We start from the raw sequence: 20,149 nt of genomic DNA on the forward strand, positions 1-20,149 counted from the left end.
CACAAGTCTGTGTACCAGCAGGCCTACTATAACAGTAAACTATTAATAAGATATACAAGTCTGTGTACCAGCAGGTCTACTGTAACAGTAAACTATTAATAAGATATACAAGTCTGTGTACCAGCAGGTCTACTATAACAGTAAACTATTAATAATATATATAAGTCTGTGTACAAGTAGGTCTACTATAAAAGTAAACTATTAATAAGATACACAAGTCTGTGTACCAGTAGGTCTACTATAACAGTAAACTATTAATAAGATATACAAGTCTGTGTACCAGCAGGTCTACTATAACAGTAAACTATTAATAAGATATACAATTCTGTATATCAGCATGTCTACTATAACAGTAAACCATTAATAAGATACACAAGTCTGTATACCAGCAGGTCTACTATAGCAGTAAACTATTAATAATATATACAAGTCTGTATACCGGCAGGTCAACTATAACAGTAAACTATAAATAAGATATACAAGTCTGTGTACAAGCAGGTCAACTATAACAGTAAACTATTAATAAGATACACAAGTCTGTGTACCAGCAAGTCTACTATAACTTTAAACTATTAATAATATATACAAGTCTGTGTACCAGCAGGTCTGCTATAACAGTAAACTATTAATAAGATATACAAGTCTGTATACCAGCAGGTCTACTATAACAGTAAACTATTAATAAGATACACAAGTCTGTGTACCAGCAAGTCTACTATAACTTTAAACTATTAATAATATATACAAGTCTGTGTACCAGCAGGTCTACTATAACAGTAAACTATTAATAAGATATACAAGTCTGTATAACAGCAGGTCTACTATAACAGTAAACTATTAATAATATATACAAGTCTGTGTACCAGCGGGTCTACTATAACAATAAACTATTAATAAGATACACAAGTCTGTGTACCAGTAGGTCTACTATAACAGTAAACTATTAATAAGATATACAAGTTTGTATACAAGCAGGTCTACTATAACAGTAAACTATTAATAATATACACAAGTCTGTGTACCGGCAGGTCTACTATAACAGTAAACTATTAATAAGATATACAAGTCTGTATACCAGTAGGTCTCCTATAACAGTAAACTATTAATAAGATATACAAGTCTGTGTACAAGCAGGTCTACTATAACCGTAAACTATTAATAAGATATACAAGTCTGTGTACCAGCAGGTCTACTATAACAATAAACTATTAATAAGATATACAAGTCTGTATACCAGCAGGTCTACTATAACAGTGAACTAATAAGATGAACTAGTCTGTGTATCAGTAGTAAATGCAGACAGTAATTTAATAACCGTAGGGCCAAAAACCTGAGATCCACAAATTTGCTAGGCATGAGCAGGTATGCTAATACAAAATGCCCGTTGATTTAGGGTAAAAAACTTGGACTGGTCAATCACTGAAAGTGTAAGTACAATGTTCACCATAAAAATGCAATGTTCATATTCTTGGAAAAATTAGGTACTAATGTCAATGTATTTTGTGAAGGAAAATACTGTAAAACAGAAGTGAAAGAATAGTTGATATGCTGTTAGTAGTAGGAATAAACACAGAGTTCATACCATATTACAAATAGATATAAACATAAAATTGATATCATATAACTAGTATATATTTATATAAACATGGAGTTGATATCATGTTACTAGTAAATACAAACAGAGTTGATATCATGGTACTAGTAGATATAAACATTGAGTTGAGATTACGTTACCAGTAAAGATAAAACAGAATTGATATCATGTTACTGGTAGATATAAACATAGAGTTGATATCATATTACTGGTAGATATAAACATAGAGTTGATATCATGGCTCTAGTAGATATAGAAATAGAGTTGATATCATGTTACTAGTAGATACAAACATAGAGTTGATATCATGTTACTAGTAGGTATACACATAAAGTTGATATCATGTTACTAGTAGATATAAACATATAGTTGATATCGTCTTGCTAGTAGATATAAACATAGGAGTTGATATCATGTTACTAGTAGATATAAACATAGAGCTGAGATTATGTTACTAGTAGATATAAAACAGAGTTGATGTTATGTTACTAGTAAGTATAAACATAGAGCTGATGTCATGTTACCGGTAGATATAATCATAGAGTTGATATCATATTACTGGTAGATATAAACATAGAGTTGATATCATGTTACTAGTAGATATACACATAGTGTTGATAACATGTTATTAGTAGATATAAGCATTGAGTTCATATCATGTTAATAGTAGAGATAAACATAAAGTTGATAATATGTTACTAGTAGATACAAACATAGAGTTGATATCATGTTACTAGTAGGTATAAACATAAAGTTGATATCATGTTACTAGTAGATATAAACATAGAGTTGATATCGTGTTACTAGTAGCTATAAACATAGAGTTGATATCATGTTACTAGTAGCTATAAACATAGAGTTGATATCATATTACTAGTAGCTATAAACATAAAGTTGATATCATGCTACAAGTAAATACAAACATAGTTGATATCACGTTACAAGTAAATACAGAGCTTATATCATGTTACAGGTGGGTATAAACATACAGTTGATATCATGTTACTAATAAATACAAACAGAGCTGATATCATCTTACTGGTGGAATAAACATGAAATCATTATTCCGCTAATAGTAAATCTACTTGCCCCATAATTTCTCAGTTCTAGCAAGGTCAATGTGAAAAACTTAAAAACAACATAAGTAAGAATTTATCGATAGAAAACATTTCAGCTTCAATTTTGGTAAAAGGATGATACCAAAAAGCCTTTACCATTCTTTCTTTTGAGCTCATTGAAGATATAACGAATACACTGGACAGGAGAATTGATCTTAAGAAGTAAATCCTTCAGCATGATATCATCCACGTAGAACGGTACCGTAATGATGACATCAAAGATTAACTTGATGTAAAGAGGACTTGTATTAGCATCCGTCTCGAACCTACAATAACAGCGTTAAAAAACTTTCCCAGCAAAAATCTTATATCAAATTCAAATAATTCTGGCTGGTTGACCAGTTTGATAGAAAAATGTCAGACAATCATTTTATCAGAATCCATCTTTAGAATTTATCCAATCGTATCGCTTGTTTAGTAAAATAATGAGAAATGGAAGTCACCTTTCAGAAAGTATTGTAAACTGATCCTCAATCAGTTGCCTTTTACAAGACCGCAACCAATCCTTTATCAGTTTCAGGGCAAGCTGGGTGTCTAGAATTTTTACCTGCACATCATAAAACAAGAAGTTTAATTGCAGAGACAATTACCCAAATTTGGTCATCTAGTGACATATATGCTGTAAAAACATAAAAAAATTCCCAATCTGAGCATCTCTTCAGCAAAACTGAAATAAAGGTAGTTTTGCATTTTGAAAGTAGACTTTCTTACTTCAACATACTGCTTGTCACTGTAATGCCTGTTCTTGAGCAAGTTGAGAATGTTGTGGTCTTCAGGCAATGTTGAAACTAATAGTTTAACATTACTGGGTAGTTGATCAGGCAGCCATTCCAGTGTGTGTGCCTGAAACATAGAAGGAAAGGTAGTGTCAAAATATTAAGGCAAACATTGAGAAGGTTTTTCTAGGTTATGAAAAAATCAGTGTATTAAGAATAAAATCAGAATAACAGAGTACCTACATGTAGAGTAGTATCATAATAATGGAGTACCTAGAATGGTATCAGAATAACAAGCAACATAGGGTAGTATCAGAATAACAGACAACGTAGAGTAGCATCAGAATAACAGACAACATAGAGTAGTACCAGAATAACAGACAACATAGAGTAGCATCAGAAAAACAGGCAACCCAGAGTAGTATCAGAACAACAGACAACATTGAGTAGTATCAGAATAATAAACAACGTAGAGTAGTATCAGAATAACACACAACATTTAGTAGTATCAGATAAACAGACAACATAGAGTAGTATCAGAATAATAGACAACATAGAGTAGTACCAAAATAACAGACAACATAGAGTAGTATCTGTTATGTCACGTATTAACCAATTAGATTTATGATAACACTGGATTAGCCAATAGTTCAATAGTGCAACAACAACGAGAGTTCACGAGACTACGGTTTAAGCATGGTATAGGACGACAGCGTTAGACAATCAGTTTACAGCTTAGACTTCTTACTATTATTAGGGCTGGCCAGCCACTTAGATTATTTCCATTAACGTCAACACTCGAATCACTCAACACTACTAAGGTAAACAACTATCTTGTAACAGGATCAGAATAACAGCCAACATAAAGTAGTATCAGAATAATAGCCAACATAAAGTAGTATCAGAATAAAGGAGATCATAGAGTCGTACCAAAATAACAGACAACATAGAGTAGTACCAGAATAACAGACAACATAGAGTGGTATCAGAATAACAGACAACATAAAGTAGTATCAAAATAACAGACAACATAGAGTAGTATCAGAATAACACACAACATAGAGTAGTACCAGAATAACAGACAACATAGAGTAATATCAGAATAACAGACAACATAGAGTAGTATCAGAATAACAGGCAACATAGAGTAGTATCAGAATAACAGACAGCATAGAGTAGTACCAAAATAACAGACAACATATAGTAGTATCAGAATAATGGACAACATAGAGTTGATAAGTTAATACATAATAAAACATGCTATAAACATAGTAAGTAAAAGTCCTGTAACAAAGATAACAATCACAACAATATGAACTGAATTCAAGAGTCACCCAAAAGAGCACTGTAATGAATCTCTGAGAACTCACAAATGTTAAGAAAATTCAGCTGTTGTACTCATGGCCAGCCAAACTGCAATCCTGTCATACAGCTTTATTACAAAACTATGGAAATTTTAAAGTAACATTTGAAATATCTGACTACAATATCCAACGAAGAACAAACATCCAGAATATTCCACTAGTAATAAACAAATGGATCTGACAGTCACATACAATTAATAGAACTACAGGACTAGAATACAGTCAACATTATAGCGAGTATACAAAGACTTTAGTTATAATCTTGATACCTTTCCGTAAGCAGAAAGTTGATCAAGTGAGTCAAGGAATATGACAACTCTGTAGTTCTTAGGAATAGAGATGAGAGTGAGGACGAGTTTCTGCATCGGGTCCTTTGTCTGTGGTGGCACAAACCTGTCGTGACAAAATGACATGAGAGATATGACAACTCTGTAGTTCTTAGGAATAGAGATGAGGGTGAGGACGAGTTTCTGCATCAGGTCCTTTGTCTGTGGTAGCACAAACCTGCCGTGACAAAATGACATGAGAGAGACCTAACCACTTCTAATCACTGATTATAATTCAGGTAAAAACTGAGCTATTCGTCAGAAATCGGTTCTTGTGATTCTTTGGCAGCAAACGCAGTCAGGTAAGAAATTCAATTCTCTCATACAGAAACACAGAAGTGTGGTGGTGAGAGATACTAGGGCTCAGAGCAGAAAGACACCCCCCCCCAACCAAGCTACTGAGCCTAGGAGACCGGCTTGGCCCCTTCCGCAATGGGAGAGATTATACCCGAGATCGACGAAGAGACCGAGCAGGCCCTAAGCTTGGCCAAAAGGCCGGCTCGACCCCATTTCTCATGCAATTTTTTCTACTGAGCGTTTTCACCTAATTTTGAAACATCCAAGCGGTCCAGAGCACCTCAAACATCAAAAGCAATTGATGGAAAAATTCCATTACTTTCTGATAAAATATACTAAAGCTTTGTGTAAGTTCACATTTATGGATCAATTGCTGCTAGGATCTTCCTAGGATGACCAAAACTGACAGTGCTAGGAATCATTCGTAAGAGTCAATCACTGTTTCCATTTATTATCTATTTTGTACTATTTATATTGGCAGAAGGTTATATTGATTCACTGGCAAGCATTACTTATCTGTATAGTAATGCTGTCTATGAGGGAACCAATGTTCGTCGAGTCAGGAGTTGTCCCAAGGAATCGTCTTACCACCACGAGGTCTTCTTTTCCGGTATCCCCCAACCAGTCATAGACTCTTATAGATGCCACAGCCAACAGGCTGGTTTTACTAAAGCCCGAGTCACCGTACATGATGAAGGGAAAGGTAGACCTGCTCAACAATGTGATAGGACTACTAGTTCTATTGTATGTGATAAGCTCCACATGTATGCGCTGGTAAACATTAATAATATTATTATAACTAGTCCACTGGGAGTCTTACATGCCATGAGAGATTGTCAGGTGTATTAACTATGTGTACAACTATTCTTCTATTAGAGAAAACGTTCAGTTGCGAAGTTGGTAGTGGATTTGGCTGCAAAACGGAATATCCGAGTTCGATTTCTGAGCAAAGCAGTAATTTCCATAATGCACATAGCAGACGGACACGGATCTTATTATAGTAAAGACTTGTAATAAATAATAGAAAGATTTTTATTTACTTTTTTATTTGCATTTTCTCTTTATTCATATAGAGGTTTGTTACATGCAAGAGTTGTGTGTTCCTGTCTAATATACGAAAACAACCTCTAATATTGTTGACCTGTGTAAAACAATGACAATTTGTGAATAGCTTCACAGGTTAGCAACATCTGTTACAGACTAAACTATTAGCCATCGAATTATGTCTAAGGTGTATGTATGTTTTGTGTTATTATTATTATATCTAGTTAATGTTTAACCCATCTATATATATTTCTAAGTGTTGGTCTGTAGGCGCATCCAGCTGTGGCTATTAAAATCTTGGAAATAAAATTCCACAATCTCAAGGACTTGAACTCACGGAGATAGCGACCACAAGTTTAAAAACCAAGTGCTCTACCACTGAGCCATTCAAGCCGTACTCACCTCATACTACATTGTAATGTTACATTATCTCGCGGATCATAACCCCAAAATGCGCTAAAGTCATTGTAAGTACCTATAGTTACTAAGGTTAACATAGTATTATGGTACTATTTTTAATTATGATGATTTTTACCAGGAGGTAATTGCATCAGATATACAATATGCATTAGATACAAAGCTAGCTATATACTAGCTGTGCAACATATACAAAGCTAGCTATATACTAGCTGTGAAACATATATAATGCTAGCTACATGCTAGCTGTGCAACATATACAAAGCTAGCTATATACTAGCTGTGCAACATATACAAAGCTAGCTACATGTTAGCTGTGCAACATATACAAAGCTAGCTACATACTAGCTGTGCAACATATACAAAGCTACCTATATACTAGCTGTGAAACATATATAAAGCTAGCTACATGCTAGCTGTGCAACATATACAAAGCTAGCTACATACTAGCTGTAAAACCATAAACAAAATAATACTTAGTATAACAAATAATTTTTTATTGTAACCGTTGTAAAATAGACTATATTAAGCCATTACTCCCTAATGATTTTACATTTAAACGCCTTTACATTTTTATTTTTCCTTCTAATTTATTTCAATGAGACACTTCTTTCAAGTTATGAAAATTTAAACTTACAGTTGTTTAAAAACCTTTACAGTTGTTTTATTTATTTTTATCTTAGTTGTCCTGCACAAAACTTTTTTCTCATGATATGAAGTTTGAAAGTTACAGTTGTTTGACAAAGTTAGAAAACCTTTACAGTTGCTTTTATTTTCTCTCTTAATTTATTTCAACTACACAAAACACTTTTCTCATGATATGTAGTTTGAAAGTTAGGATGGCAAATGTTGTTATATGTTAAATATTAATCAATTTCTGTCCAAAGCCCTTTTAATTACCCAGGCAAGGCCAGGTAGCACAGCTAGTATTATATATAATAGATTATTAATACTCTGAAAAATATATTGTGCTTAATTTAATACAGGTCACATCATGTGGCACTAGTACCCTGGTAGTCCGGTGTGCCGTGACCTTATTAGGACCTCATTTAAAATTATTAGAAAGGAAATGAGATTAATTAGTATTGGATTGTTACATCTCTTATTTGTCCATCATGCTTGGATGAATACTGGCATTAACATTTAAGTATGATAATCAATCAGTGCAAATGCTCGATGAACAGGTTATAATTTTATTAATCTAACAAATCAAAGTCTGATCAGAAAAAACCAAAAGACTCACTCTGAATGGATGTATGTTCTGATGGTAGCCATGATGTCAGCCCTTCCTTGGAGGGTTTTGTTTTTAGCGAGGGCCTGGTGGTCATGCTCCGCTATTTCTGTCAGCATGCCGGCAAGTGAGTGTCCTTTTATGGGGTTCTTTTTATCAGCTGCCTGCAAAATAACAAAGCGACCAATGAGAAACTTCTACTGTGTGTCAAACAATAAAAAAATCAAAAGTTTGGCAGGGACCTTTAGATATTTTTGTAAAGTAGGCGAGGTTCACCGCAGATCATTAATAAAAATCAATAATTGAATAATTATTGATTGTTATTAAAAATCAATAATTTAGAAAGATTATAAAGATGAACAATAAGATTATGTTTAACTGACATTCAGTACAAGAGAGAGAGTGGTATATTAATTGGGGAATAAGTCAGTACAAGAGAGAGTGATATACTAATTGGAGAATAAGTCAGTACAAGAGAGAGTGGTATACTAATTGGAGAATAAGTCAGTACAAGAGAGAATGGTATACTAATTGGAGAATAGGTTAGTACAAGAGAGAGTGGTATACTAATTGGAGAATAAGTCAGTATAAGAGAGACTGGTATACTAATTGAAGAATAAGTCAGTACAAGAGAGAGTGGTACACTACTTAGAGAATAAGTCAGTACAAGAGAGAGTGATATACTAAATTTGGAGAATAAATAAGTATAAGAGAGAGTGGTATACTCAATTGGAACTACTATTGAATTATAGAATTGGCGAACTGAATTGGAACTCACGACATTGAAATTGCAACTACGTAACCACACGTAAGCATGTAAGCACACGTAACCGCAAAGCTAAGCTGTTCTTATCATTCCCCTCGCTCTTATCATATATTGTATATCCTTTTCGCGATCGCACGCACCAAATGTGCACTTTTGATTGTGCCCCTTCAGGTTACGACGACCCTGTTATACGATTCTTCTGCCTTGCGATGTGGAGCACGATGTTTTTCTCGTCCTCGCCGTATGACATTTTCTGCCAAACGATATCAACAAAAATATTTTCTTGGTATTGAAAATTGGCAGTCGGTGTGTAAATTGCATTAACAAAAATGCTAAAATGCTATTCACCAAACTCCCTCAGACATTGCATGAAAGAAATATGATGCTTGCTCTCCCTTATTTCAGCGTTATTCATTATTAGTTATAGTGAAAACGAAATCGGAAACAGATAAGTGATAAGGTTTTTGCTGATGACAAAGGTGATGTTTAGTAAAATACATACTAAAACTCCCTTCAAGTATGTGTTTATTAAGCTAAATTAATTTAAGTTAGATTGATTGTTTATGTTACACGTCTGTCTCAAAGGTACGAACTTCCTACGGTACACTCTGCACATAGTACGTTGTAATGTTACATTTTATTGCAGATCTTAACAACTAAATACACTAAAGTTACTGTATGTAACTATAGTTATTAAGGTTAATATATAATTCTGTTATTAATTTTTAATATGTACTGTGTGTATAAAAAAATTTGATGATTTTTACCAGGAAGTGTTTGTATTAGATAATTACTATGGGTTTCTATACACTTTAGTACAACGCTTTCGCCTTACGATGCCAGCACTAGAATGAATTAAAGTTTTACTGCGGAGGTCCACACAAGTATTAATTATTATTACCTCTAGCGTTTGTTACCTTGTCTGGAATTTTTTTTAAAACCAATGTTTTGTACCATTACATACTATTTTTTTAATTTGTAATTTTTAAATGTGCCACTTCAATTTCAAATGCGCCGTTATATTCATATTTCTAATTTTGGTAAATCTGTAAACGCTAAATACTTTTCACATGGACAGTTGTATTCTCTGGTTTAAGAATTGCCTCTACATTCTCTCTTTCTCTGTTCAGTCAGACAAAGTATCAGACTAAGAAAGCCTGATGTCTAATTTTCACATTTTTACCAGTATCGAAAGGTACCAGTATCGTTCATCAAAACTTTGAATACAACAAGCTTCTGCTGAAACAGTAACCTTTTTTATACACATATTTCTATGTACTCATTGTGTATTTTTTCTCTTTATTTATTTAAGCTACACGAAAACACTTTTCTCATAATATGAAGTTAAAAAGTTGGAATGGTAAATGTTGCATACGTTAAATAAAAATAATTTTTCTGCGCAAAAACTATTTTATTACTCAGGCAAACCCGAGCATTCATCAAGTCTATATATACACCTCAGCGTCTGTTGGTTTTTTTGTTGGTTTGTGTACTTGTCATCTGCATGTCCAATTCGAGCGATAAAATTATCGGAAAAAGAAACCGCTTCACACTAGATTTGAACTCACAACCACTAGTTCTGCAGACCATCAAGCGATCATGACGGGCAGCGATTATAAACAAAATTATTCCGAAAACTTTTTGAAGTGGCTGCCTGGCTTATTGGTTAGTGCACTTATCATCTCATATGCGCATTCAAATGTACGGGATTGATTCCTATAAAGTGGAATCTTTTTTCCAACACTTTGAGCTGGTTTCGGAGAGCTTGCGTGCTACTATAATTGAATATGAACAAAACTTCACTCTTTTATTTACAGTTTTCACATTGTGTCTTTATTTATTTCAACTAAAAATTTTTTTTTCTAATTAAACATTTGTTTATCTTAAGTTTTTTTAAAGCCTTATTAGCCTTCAATCTCCAGTTGACTTTTGTTCATGCGAACCTCCAATCCAGCAACTGCTAGTCATTCATTAAAAACTGTAAAAGCGTTTCCTTTCTTCGTCTGAAAAAAATAATTAAAACTAATAATGGATAACAATAACAACCAGATTTCATGTCCGTGTCTAATCTGTGCTACTGTTTCAGCACAAAGGTGCCGAAAGGATCTAAACTGCTTCACGAGGGAATTACTCTTGAAGTTGTCTGCACCATTTTCATAAAAGACACCTCCTTAAGAAAATAACAAGAAATTTAAAGAACTGAGTGTTACAAAAGTAGTTGAAAATGTTTTCTTTCAAGTTACAATGAAAACTGTATAAGATCAATGACATAAAAAGGTTATTGAAGAATTGAGAATTGTGCAGGTTGTTTACATAACATAAGCACTAGTCAGCACCTGGTAATATAATCAAGATGTAAAACTCAGGTGATCTCCGGAGTTCATCTATAAAACCTTAGTGAACAAACATTTTCTGTTGGACAGACAACTCCAATTTTGATGATGAAAATTGCCATAAAAATGTCCTTCAGTATGAAGTGTAATACATGTAAGTTATGCAAATCAAAACAAAACCGGTTTATAAAAACCGAACATAAAGAATAATTTCTAGCGAAAGGTAAGGCTACTCACACGTCGAATGATGTTTTTTATTTCTTTCTCAAACTTCTCTCCAAATTCTATCAGATATCCTTTGAGACTTTCCATATTTGCACTTTTCATATCGTTCCACTCGACATCAGCGAAAGTAAAAGAGTTCTCTGCTCCAAGGTGTTTCTTTGTTGCCATGATGAGGTCCTTGATCATCTTACTCGTTTCTCTGTTCTCAACTTTGTCATCTGAAGTATACACTTTATTAAAGCTTTATAATCAGATTGAAGCTTAAAAAGACATGTGTATAAGGTGAGTCAAACCGAATCCAATGCCCTAAGGCTAGGCAGGTTTTACATAGATGGAATGAATATTCCATTGATTGAGTTGTGCCAATACAAGTTTCCTATTAAAAGACTACTAACAGACTTCCTGTCAATTTACACTAGTAATAGATTAAACCATAACTGTCACGTACAACTTTTATCGTATTAACTAGGTAAATCAGGCACGCTGATTCCGATTTTGTACTCAAAATAAAGATTGGTCCACTAAGTTTCAGAGTATTGAAGGCTTTTTTACAGCGTTTTAATATCGGTCTCGAAAACAACACGATCGGCACAACAAGCTCCGCCCATAAATACGTGACGTAACCTAGCTTTTTAGGAACGGAAGTTTAGACCGATCTAGATAAATAGAGATGGAGTTTTAAAATCCATTATTATCTAAATTCAGCCTTAAAAATAATCTCAGTCTTTTCTGAAAGGTAAATAAGCTATTTAGCATGTTTAAAAATGAGTTCAAAAAAGCGTGATCACAACGCCAGCTTGTGATAAAATCGCGCTTTTTTGAGCTCATTTTTTTTGGTCTTCAGCCTATTTAAACAACATGTAACAAGCTACGAGCAATTTTAAATAGTTTATATCCCTTTCATAAAAGACTGAGATTATCTTACAGGCTGGACTTAGTTAATAATGAGTTTTAAGACACCCATCCCTATTATTCTAAATCGGACTATACACCCCTAACTTCCGTTCCTGAAAAAGCTAGGTTTTGTCACATATTTATGGGCGGAGCTTGTTATGCCGATTGTGTTGTTTAAGAGACGGATATTGAAATGCTTTAAAAAAGCCTTAATGACTTCGAAGGTTAGTGGTCCAATCTTTATTTTGCGTACAAAATCGGAATCAGCGTGTCTGATTTACTTGGAAAATACGATAAAAGTTGTACGTGACAGTTATGGTTTAAGTAATATTATAAGTCATTTGAATATGAATTCAAACGTCTTTTGCTCTGCTGATTATTTATGGAGTAAGTCAATATTAATAAATCCAACTTTGTCATCATGTGCGTCTGGTAGCTCAAGTAACGTCTGATAGCTCAATTAAACGTCTGATAGCTCAAGTAAACGTCTGATAGCTGAAGTAAACGTCTGATAGCTCGAGTAAACGTCTGATAGCTCAAGTAAACATCTGATAGCTCAAGTAAACATCTGATAGCTCAAGTAAACGTCTGATAGCTCGAGTAAACGTCTGATAGCTCGAGTAAACGTCTGATAGCTCAATTAAACATCTGTTAGCTCAAGTAACGTCTGATAGCTCAAGTAAACGTCTGATAGCTCAAGTAAACGTCTGATAGCTCAAGTAAACGTCTGATAGCTCAAGTAAACGTCTGATAGCTCAATTAAACGTCTGATAGCTGAAGTAAACGTCTGATAGCTCGAGTAAACGTCTGATAGCTCAAGTAAACGTCTGATAGCTCGAGTAAACGTCTGATAGCTCGAGTAAACATCTGATAGCTCAAGTAAACGTCTGATAGCTCAAGTAAACGTCTGATAGCTGAAGTAAACGTCTGATAGCTGAAGTAAACGTCTGATAGCTCAAGTAAACGTCTGTTAGCTCAAGTAAACGTCTGATAGCTCAACTAAACGTCTGATAGCTCAACTAAACGTCTGATAGCTCGAGTAAACATCTGATAGCTCGAGTAAACGTCTCATAGCTCAAGTAAACGTCTGATAGCTCAAGTAAACATCTGATAGCTCGAGTAAATGTCTCATAGCTCAAGTAAACGTCTGATAGCTCAAGTAAACGTCTGAAAGCTCAAGTAAACGTCTGTTAGCTCAAGTAAACGTCTGTTAGCTCAAGTAAACGTCTGATAGCTCAAGTAAACGTCTGATAGCTCAAGTAAACGTCTCATAGCTCAAGTAAACGTCTGACAGCTCAAGTAAACGTCTGATAGCTCAAGTAAACGTCTGAAAGCTCAAGTAAACGTCTGATAGCTGAAGTAAACGTCTGATAGCTCAAGTAAACATCTGATAGCTCAAGTAAACGTCTGAAAGCTCAAGTAAACGTCTGATAGCTCAAGTAAACGTCTGATAGCTCAAGTAAACGTCTGATAGCTCAAGTAAACGTCTGATAGCTCAAGTAAACGTCTGATAGCTCAAGTAAACGTCTCATAGCTCAAGTAAATGTCTGATAGCTCAAGTAAATGTCTGATAGCTCAAGTAAACGTCTGATAGCTCAAGTAAACGTCTCATAGCTCAAGTAAACGTCTGACAGCTCAAGTAAACGTCTGATAGCTCAAGTAAACATCTGAAAGCTCAAGTAAACGTCTGATAGCTGAAGTAAACGTCTGATAGCTCAAGTAAACATCTGATAGCTCAAGTAAACGTCTGAAAGCTCAAGTAAACGTCTGATAGCTCAAGTAAATGTCTGTTAGCTTAAGTAAACGTCTGATAGCTCAAGTAAACATCTGATAGCTCAAGTAAACGTCTGATAGCTCAAGTAAACGTCTGTTAGCTTAAGTAAACGTCTGATAGCTCAAGTAAATGTCTGATAGCTCAAGTAAATGTCTGATAGCTCAAGTAAACGTCTGATAGCTCAAGTAAACGTCTCATAGCTCAAGTAAACGCCTGACAGCTCAAGTAAACGTCTGATAGCTCAAGTAAACATCTGAAAGCTCAAGTAAACGTCTGATAGCTGAAGTAAACGTCTGATAGCTCAAGTAAACATCTGATAGCTCAAGTAAACGTCTGAAAGCTCAAGTAAACGTCTGATAGCTCAAGTAAACGTCTGATAGCTCAAGTAAATGTCTGTTAGCTTAAGTAAACGTCTGATAGCTCAAGTAAACATCTGATAGCTCAAGTAAACGTCTGATAGCTCAAGTAAACGTCTGTTAGCTTAAGTAAACGTCTGATAGCTCAAGTAAACATCTGTTAGCTCAAGTAAACGTCTGATAGCTCAAGTAAACGCTATGCTATGCATTTTCTCCATTTTTGGTTGATTTCATTCAAACTTCGCATGCGTGTGTTCTGCGCCTTCCGCATGAACATACATACATGTATATAAATCTTAAAGTTTGTCATCTGTATGTCGTTCAGTTTGTCCAGCTATTATGATTAGTATCTAGCAATGACAAATCTGTATTGCAGATGACTTGATCTCGGAACCTCCAGTTCACCAGGTGATAATCTAACCTATTAATCTACACGAGATTTGATGAATTTATTGGGCGATATGAATCGTTATCTGGGTTAAAATAGGCATACCACTTAGAGTTACACGTAGCATCGCTAAAGCTTGCTCTCACGGCTCTTATTAGTAAGTTTAGCAATAGCGGCTTTTATTAGTAAGTTTAGCAATACTGATACCAGCTTACTCAAATTAGCCATTGAAATTGTGCCAGGCTAATGGCAAGTGGTAGGCAACTACATTACCTGCCACTGTTTATAAACTGTTTTTAATACCCGTGCAACGCCGAGCATTGATCTAGTAGACGCATATAATTACCTAAACTATTTATACTACTTTTTATAATATGCATTTTTAAATGGAAACCCTTTGACAACTTGCCAACTCACCACCAACTTGTTCCAACTCGACAAACCGGTCCGCCTTGTCATCTTGATAATTGATATTGACAAGGTTTCTGACAAAGCAGAGAGTGTGGTTCCTGGCCTCCTCTTCAAAGAGAGACAGGACACCATTGTACACTTCCTCCTCTGTCACTGCAGTATATGAGAAATGTGCAATGAGACAAAAATGTCATAAAATTTGTTCTTTCTGGATTGAAAACATAAAACGGTTTTGGCAACAAAAATTTCAAAAAACAACAAAAGATGAAAAGAGAAAGACCCAATAGCAATGCACAATCAACTCTACATAAGAATATTTTTATCACAATCAACTAGTTACTGTAACAATAGCAATAGCACTAGTTACTAACCTGACCAAAAATACTTCTTGGCTTGTTTTTCATCCATAAGCTTGTCATCGACGGCCTTCTGTACCCCGTTCCTCAAATATGCATGAAGTTTTGGGCTAATCTCATCACTGAACTGTTTTTCTTGGACAACTGGGCATCTCTCATTCAAAGGCTGTGAAAGAAGACAACTACTTGTTTGGTATGTTGTACTAACTTCTTCATTACTTATACAGACGGTTCCCAACCTACGAACGAGTTACATTCCGAACGATTGTTCGTAAGGTGAATTTGTTCGTAAGTTGCTTCAGTGCTATATTTTGTATTATAATTATGTTTAAGGCCTGTATAAGTATATTGAAGGTTTATATAAGTATGTTTAAGGCTTTTATAAGTAACCTGTATTGGTTTGTACTGAAAAAAATATTTAATAAAATTGAGATAATACTTTGGTGGACGCCGGGCCATGACACTGCATTTCTTATTTATTGTATGTCTTGTCCTTTTTATTATATTGTTGTTTTAATCGTTATGCTTACACTTATCGTTGTTGTCTTATTTTTTTTGTATGTGTTGTCCGTCTATTATATCGTTGTTTCACACGTTATGCTATTGTTGTATCTGATATACCGTCATAACACTATCACTTATCGTCACTTATATTGTTGTCATACTAACGCGCTAGCAGTCCTATTTATTCACCTTGTTAGCCGGTGTTCTTACCGTTTGCCGTTAGCCGGAACGGTTGATATTATTGTATATAGAGGAGTGCACTCATTTAGTTGAGCAGAGCAGATAGCTGCATGCTCCTCGGCTAGTGAAATTTCCTTCGCTAATTAAAAGCTGAATGAAACTACACGCACTCTCTTCTCTTTATTTATTAGTCTAGATCGTGCTAAGTAAAGGCCGGCAAATCCCTTTACAATACGTACAGTAATTAAAAATATTCTTTGCGTACTGGAGATACAGTCACGCACTTATGCACTGCAACGAACTGGGCAGAGAAAGGTGGATGCTGGGTGGTGCTTCTGAGTAGTGCCTACGCGCAGACCTGTTCGTATATGTACCGTTGTTCGTAACTCGAATGTTCGTAAGTAGGGAACCGTCTGTATAGCTTTAAATAGAGGTTATTATTTTATTAACTCTCCAACCCATCAGTTAGTAACCTTATAAATAATCTTCTGCCATGTCAGGGACTACTTTGAATGAAAACCTGCTAAAAGATGAAAGAGTCATTCACTTCAAATTTAAAGGTTTTGTTTGTTGCTTGAAGTGATCTGACTTCTGACTACCAGAATATTTCAAGATTGAAATCGAAAAAACTTGATCACAATTGAAATGCTCAGACGAAAAAGGATGTCAATGGTCATGCATATTGTTTGTAAGTGATAAATATACAATCTCATCAGCATTGGGTACTTGTATTACATAGTATTATGTATGCATACACATATATGCATTATATTATGTATACACAGCATTTAGAGGAAAACTAGGGGACTAATTCTAACCAACCTAATTTAAATCATTTGAAACATCTATAGCAAAGTATATAAGGCTATATTTGTAGTTTTATTCTAACAACCATGAGGAAATAGAGAACCGTAACCCTGTAACTTAATGGTGATGTCATAATGAGAGTTACAAACAGGAAGTGCTACTATTGACATTGTTTTTGGAAAAGTATTTGTCTTCAAAGCATTTTAACTGCAATTCATTTTTGTTGATTTTAATCCTGAAACATCCTGACAGTCAGATCACTTTGAACATCAAACAAAATCTCAAAGGATAGAAAAAATCTACTCTCTTATAAAACTTGATGTGAGTTACCCTCCAAGTCATATCTTGGTCATGTGACTCTCAGGCTAAACATCCATTTCAATTCAGAGAGTAATTTGTATTCCAATTGGTAACCATGAAAAATTAGCTTAATATCTCACCATAAGTATCATAGTTGCTGGTATTCCGTTGTCATCCCGCTGGTACCAGTCCTTAAGGAGGTTAAGTCCTTCTCCCCCAAGGCTTTCTAAAGCGCTTACAATGATCTCCCAGTCATGAAGGCTTATCTCAGACTGGAGAGGTCGATTCCCATAACTTTGACCCAGCAGGCACTGTTACAGTAGCCAAATAAAATCATGTTAGCGAACTAAACATCAGATGTCGCCGAGAAATGCACAAACTTGTCCCTTAGCACAATCAACCATGTTAGTGCATACACTATCTGTGTACATATACAGAAGCTACACAGATAGTAAAATAATAGATAATAATTTTTACTATAATAAGAGCAGTGTTTGTCTGTCTGTCTCTCCGAAGCCACATTAAGAAAGAAAAAGTCTGAAACCACACTAAAAGCTAGCCTCATTCGCTAAACTTTCATGCTTTGAATCGGTTTGAAGTTGCTTCCACTCTGAATCATAGAAACAGTAAAATCCAAACGCATTCGACGCCCTTTTACTTTGCTAAAGTTGTGCGAAGGCATCCGCTGTGAGTGAACTATTAGACATCATTTACATCATTGTGAGACTGCTACTCTACTAGCTCTCCTCAATGGAGGCAAAAGAATTTTAGCATTTCGATCAGATATCCTAGTTTAGTGCAACTAGTTGTCTAGTTACTAAAAAACATGAACCAAAAAGTGGCATTGACCCAAAAATTGAGCCTACTTTAACAAGTTTGGTTTTGAAAGACACATCATGAATCTTGGAAGATCTATACAGTGCAACTCCAAATTGTTGAAACGATAGGGTGTAAATTCGTTGGCAGCGGGCAACTTTGAATCTATTCAGAGCATGGAAACACAGTGTTTATGAGCTGAGACAATAATGATAGCATTGTTTCAAATCTACGCAATGGTACTAAGGGAATATAACTTATAACATAGCAATGATGTCTTCAATACCAAAAGCCTGAGAACCAACTATCTGACCGTTCTGCTGACAAAAATGAACCCTACTGAGATGTGAAGTGGAAGCAGTTATATGCAGTTGATTTCGTGATGAAGGGAACCATGGCTACATTTACTATCATTAATATAAAGCTTTAGCAAGCTTAGTACATAGCCTTAGCTCTTCATAAGGATGTCACAACTACTTTCTGTTACATCATTTTGGTTGTTAGAATTTTACAAACTTTTTTTAAATGCATCACTAAAAATAAATCCATTTAACTTTTATATATTGCACTCTCAATCTTCAGAAATTTATAATACGGTATATATACATGTAATACTAGGTGAATGCTCAGCATTGCCCAGAAAATAAAAAAAATTCTGGACAGAACATTGATTGTTTTTGAACATACAACATTTACCAGTCTAACTTTTAAACTTCATATCAAACTTCAGGGAAAAGTGTTTTTTGTGCAGTTCAAATGAATCAAGAGAAGAAAAAAAAAACTTTAAAGGTTTTCAAACTTTTTCAAACAACAGTAACTTTCAAATCTCATATAATGAAAGAAGTGTTCTGTTAAAATAAAATAGGAGAAAAAATAAAACTGTAACAGTGTTTAAATGTAAATGTGAAATCAATAGCAAATAATGGCTAAATATAATCTGTTTAACTACAATTACAATGAAAAACTATTTGGTATAGTATTATATGATTCTAGTTCGGTTCAGTGTTGGCATCATAATACAAAAATATCTTATAGACATATAGAGTGGTATAGAAAACCATAGTAATTATCTTATGCAATCACTGCCTGGTAAAAATCATCATCATTAAAAAATAGTAACAAAACAATATGTTAACCTTTAGCATATTGTTTTGTTACTAAGGTACACAAAGCCATAATTACCTACAATAACTTTAGTGCATTTTGTGGTTATGATCTGCAAGAAAATGTAACATTACAATGTACTACATGCCGAGTTCTTACCTTCAAGACAGATGTGTAACATAAACACTGAATCTAAGTTATATGAATTTAGCTTACTAAACACATACTTGAAGGAAGGTCTAGTGTGCATTTTAGTTAAACTTTTACCCAAAATTTTATGACTCATTTCTCAAATTTCATTACTCAAATTTTATGACTGTTTGCGAACCCATTTTTACCATATCGGATGATGCTGAACTAAAATACGATCACCAAATTTTAGTTTTGGGAGAAATGTTTGTTGAAATTGTTTGCGAAAAACAAATTAGCCCTAGTACGGGGAGGACAAAAAAGCACCGTGTTTCATAGAGTTAATAGAGTTTCAATTAAAAAGTCATATAGCGTGTGAAATCGGAAAAGGGTGTATACGTTATATAGTAAGAGCTATGAATCATAAGATCCTTCGTAATCTCGTGGTTAAACAGTAGGATTACAAACCTAAAGTTACTGTTTTCGTGAGTTCAAATCCAGCACAATGTGAGAATTTAATTCCAAGATTTTAATAGCTATTGCCGGACATACCGAAGTATACACATACAGACAAACTTTGAGATTTATGTATATATTTTATATATATGATATTTATAATCTATATTAACAAATCACACTTTATCATGGCGCAAGTTTGTCTGTTCGTCTGTGGAAACATTTCCATTAGTCTGTGGAAAC

At 34.5% G+C, this 20,149-nt stretch overlaps 1 protein-coding gene across 1 annotated transcript in view; it reads right to left on the reverse strand.

Moving 5' to 3' along the window:
* The window catches only part of LOC137407922 (NACHT and WD repeat domain-containing protein 2-like), a 39,456-nt gene that overhangs the window by 10,282 nt on the left and 9,025 nt on the right, over positions 1-20,149 (reverse strand). The window contains exons 5-14 of the mRNA XM_068094306.1: positions 17,542-17,712; positions 15,626-15,776; positions 15,264-15,407; positions 11,444-11,649; positions 8,120-8,271; positions 5,915-6,124; positions 5,062-5,296; positions 3,424-3,555; positions 3,156-3,259; positions 2,809-2,978 (exon numbers count right to left, since the gene is read on the reverse strand). Coding sequence (XP_067950407.1) covers positions 2,809-2,978; positions 3,156-3,259; positions 3,424-3,555; positions 5,062-5,296; positions 5,915-6,124; positions 8,120-8,271; positions 11,444-11,649; positions 15,264-15,407; positions 15,626-15,776; positions 17,542-17,712 — 1,675 coding nt within the window. The remainder of the gene's footprint in view (positions 1-2,808; positions 2,979-3,155; positions 3,260-3,423; positions 3,556-5,061; positions 5,297-5,914; positions 6,125-8,119; positions 8,272-11,443; positions 11,650-15,263; positions 15,408-15,625; positions 15,777-17,541; positions 17,713-20,149) is intronic.

This window comes from Watersipora subatra, chromosome 11 (assembly GCF_963576615.1).
Source record: "Watersipora subatra chromosome 11, tzWatSuba1.1, whole genome shotgun sequence".
Lineage (NCBI taxonomy): Eukaryota > Metazoa > Bryozoa > Gymnolaemata > Cheilostomatida > Watersiporidae > Watersipora > Watersipora subatra.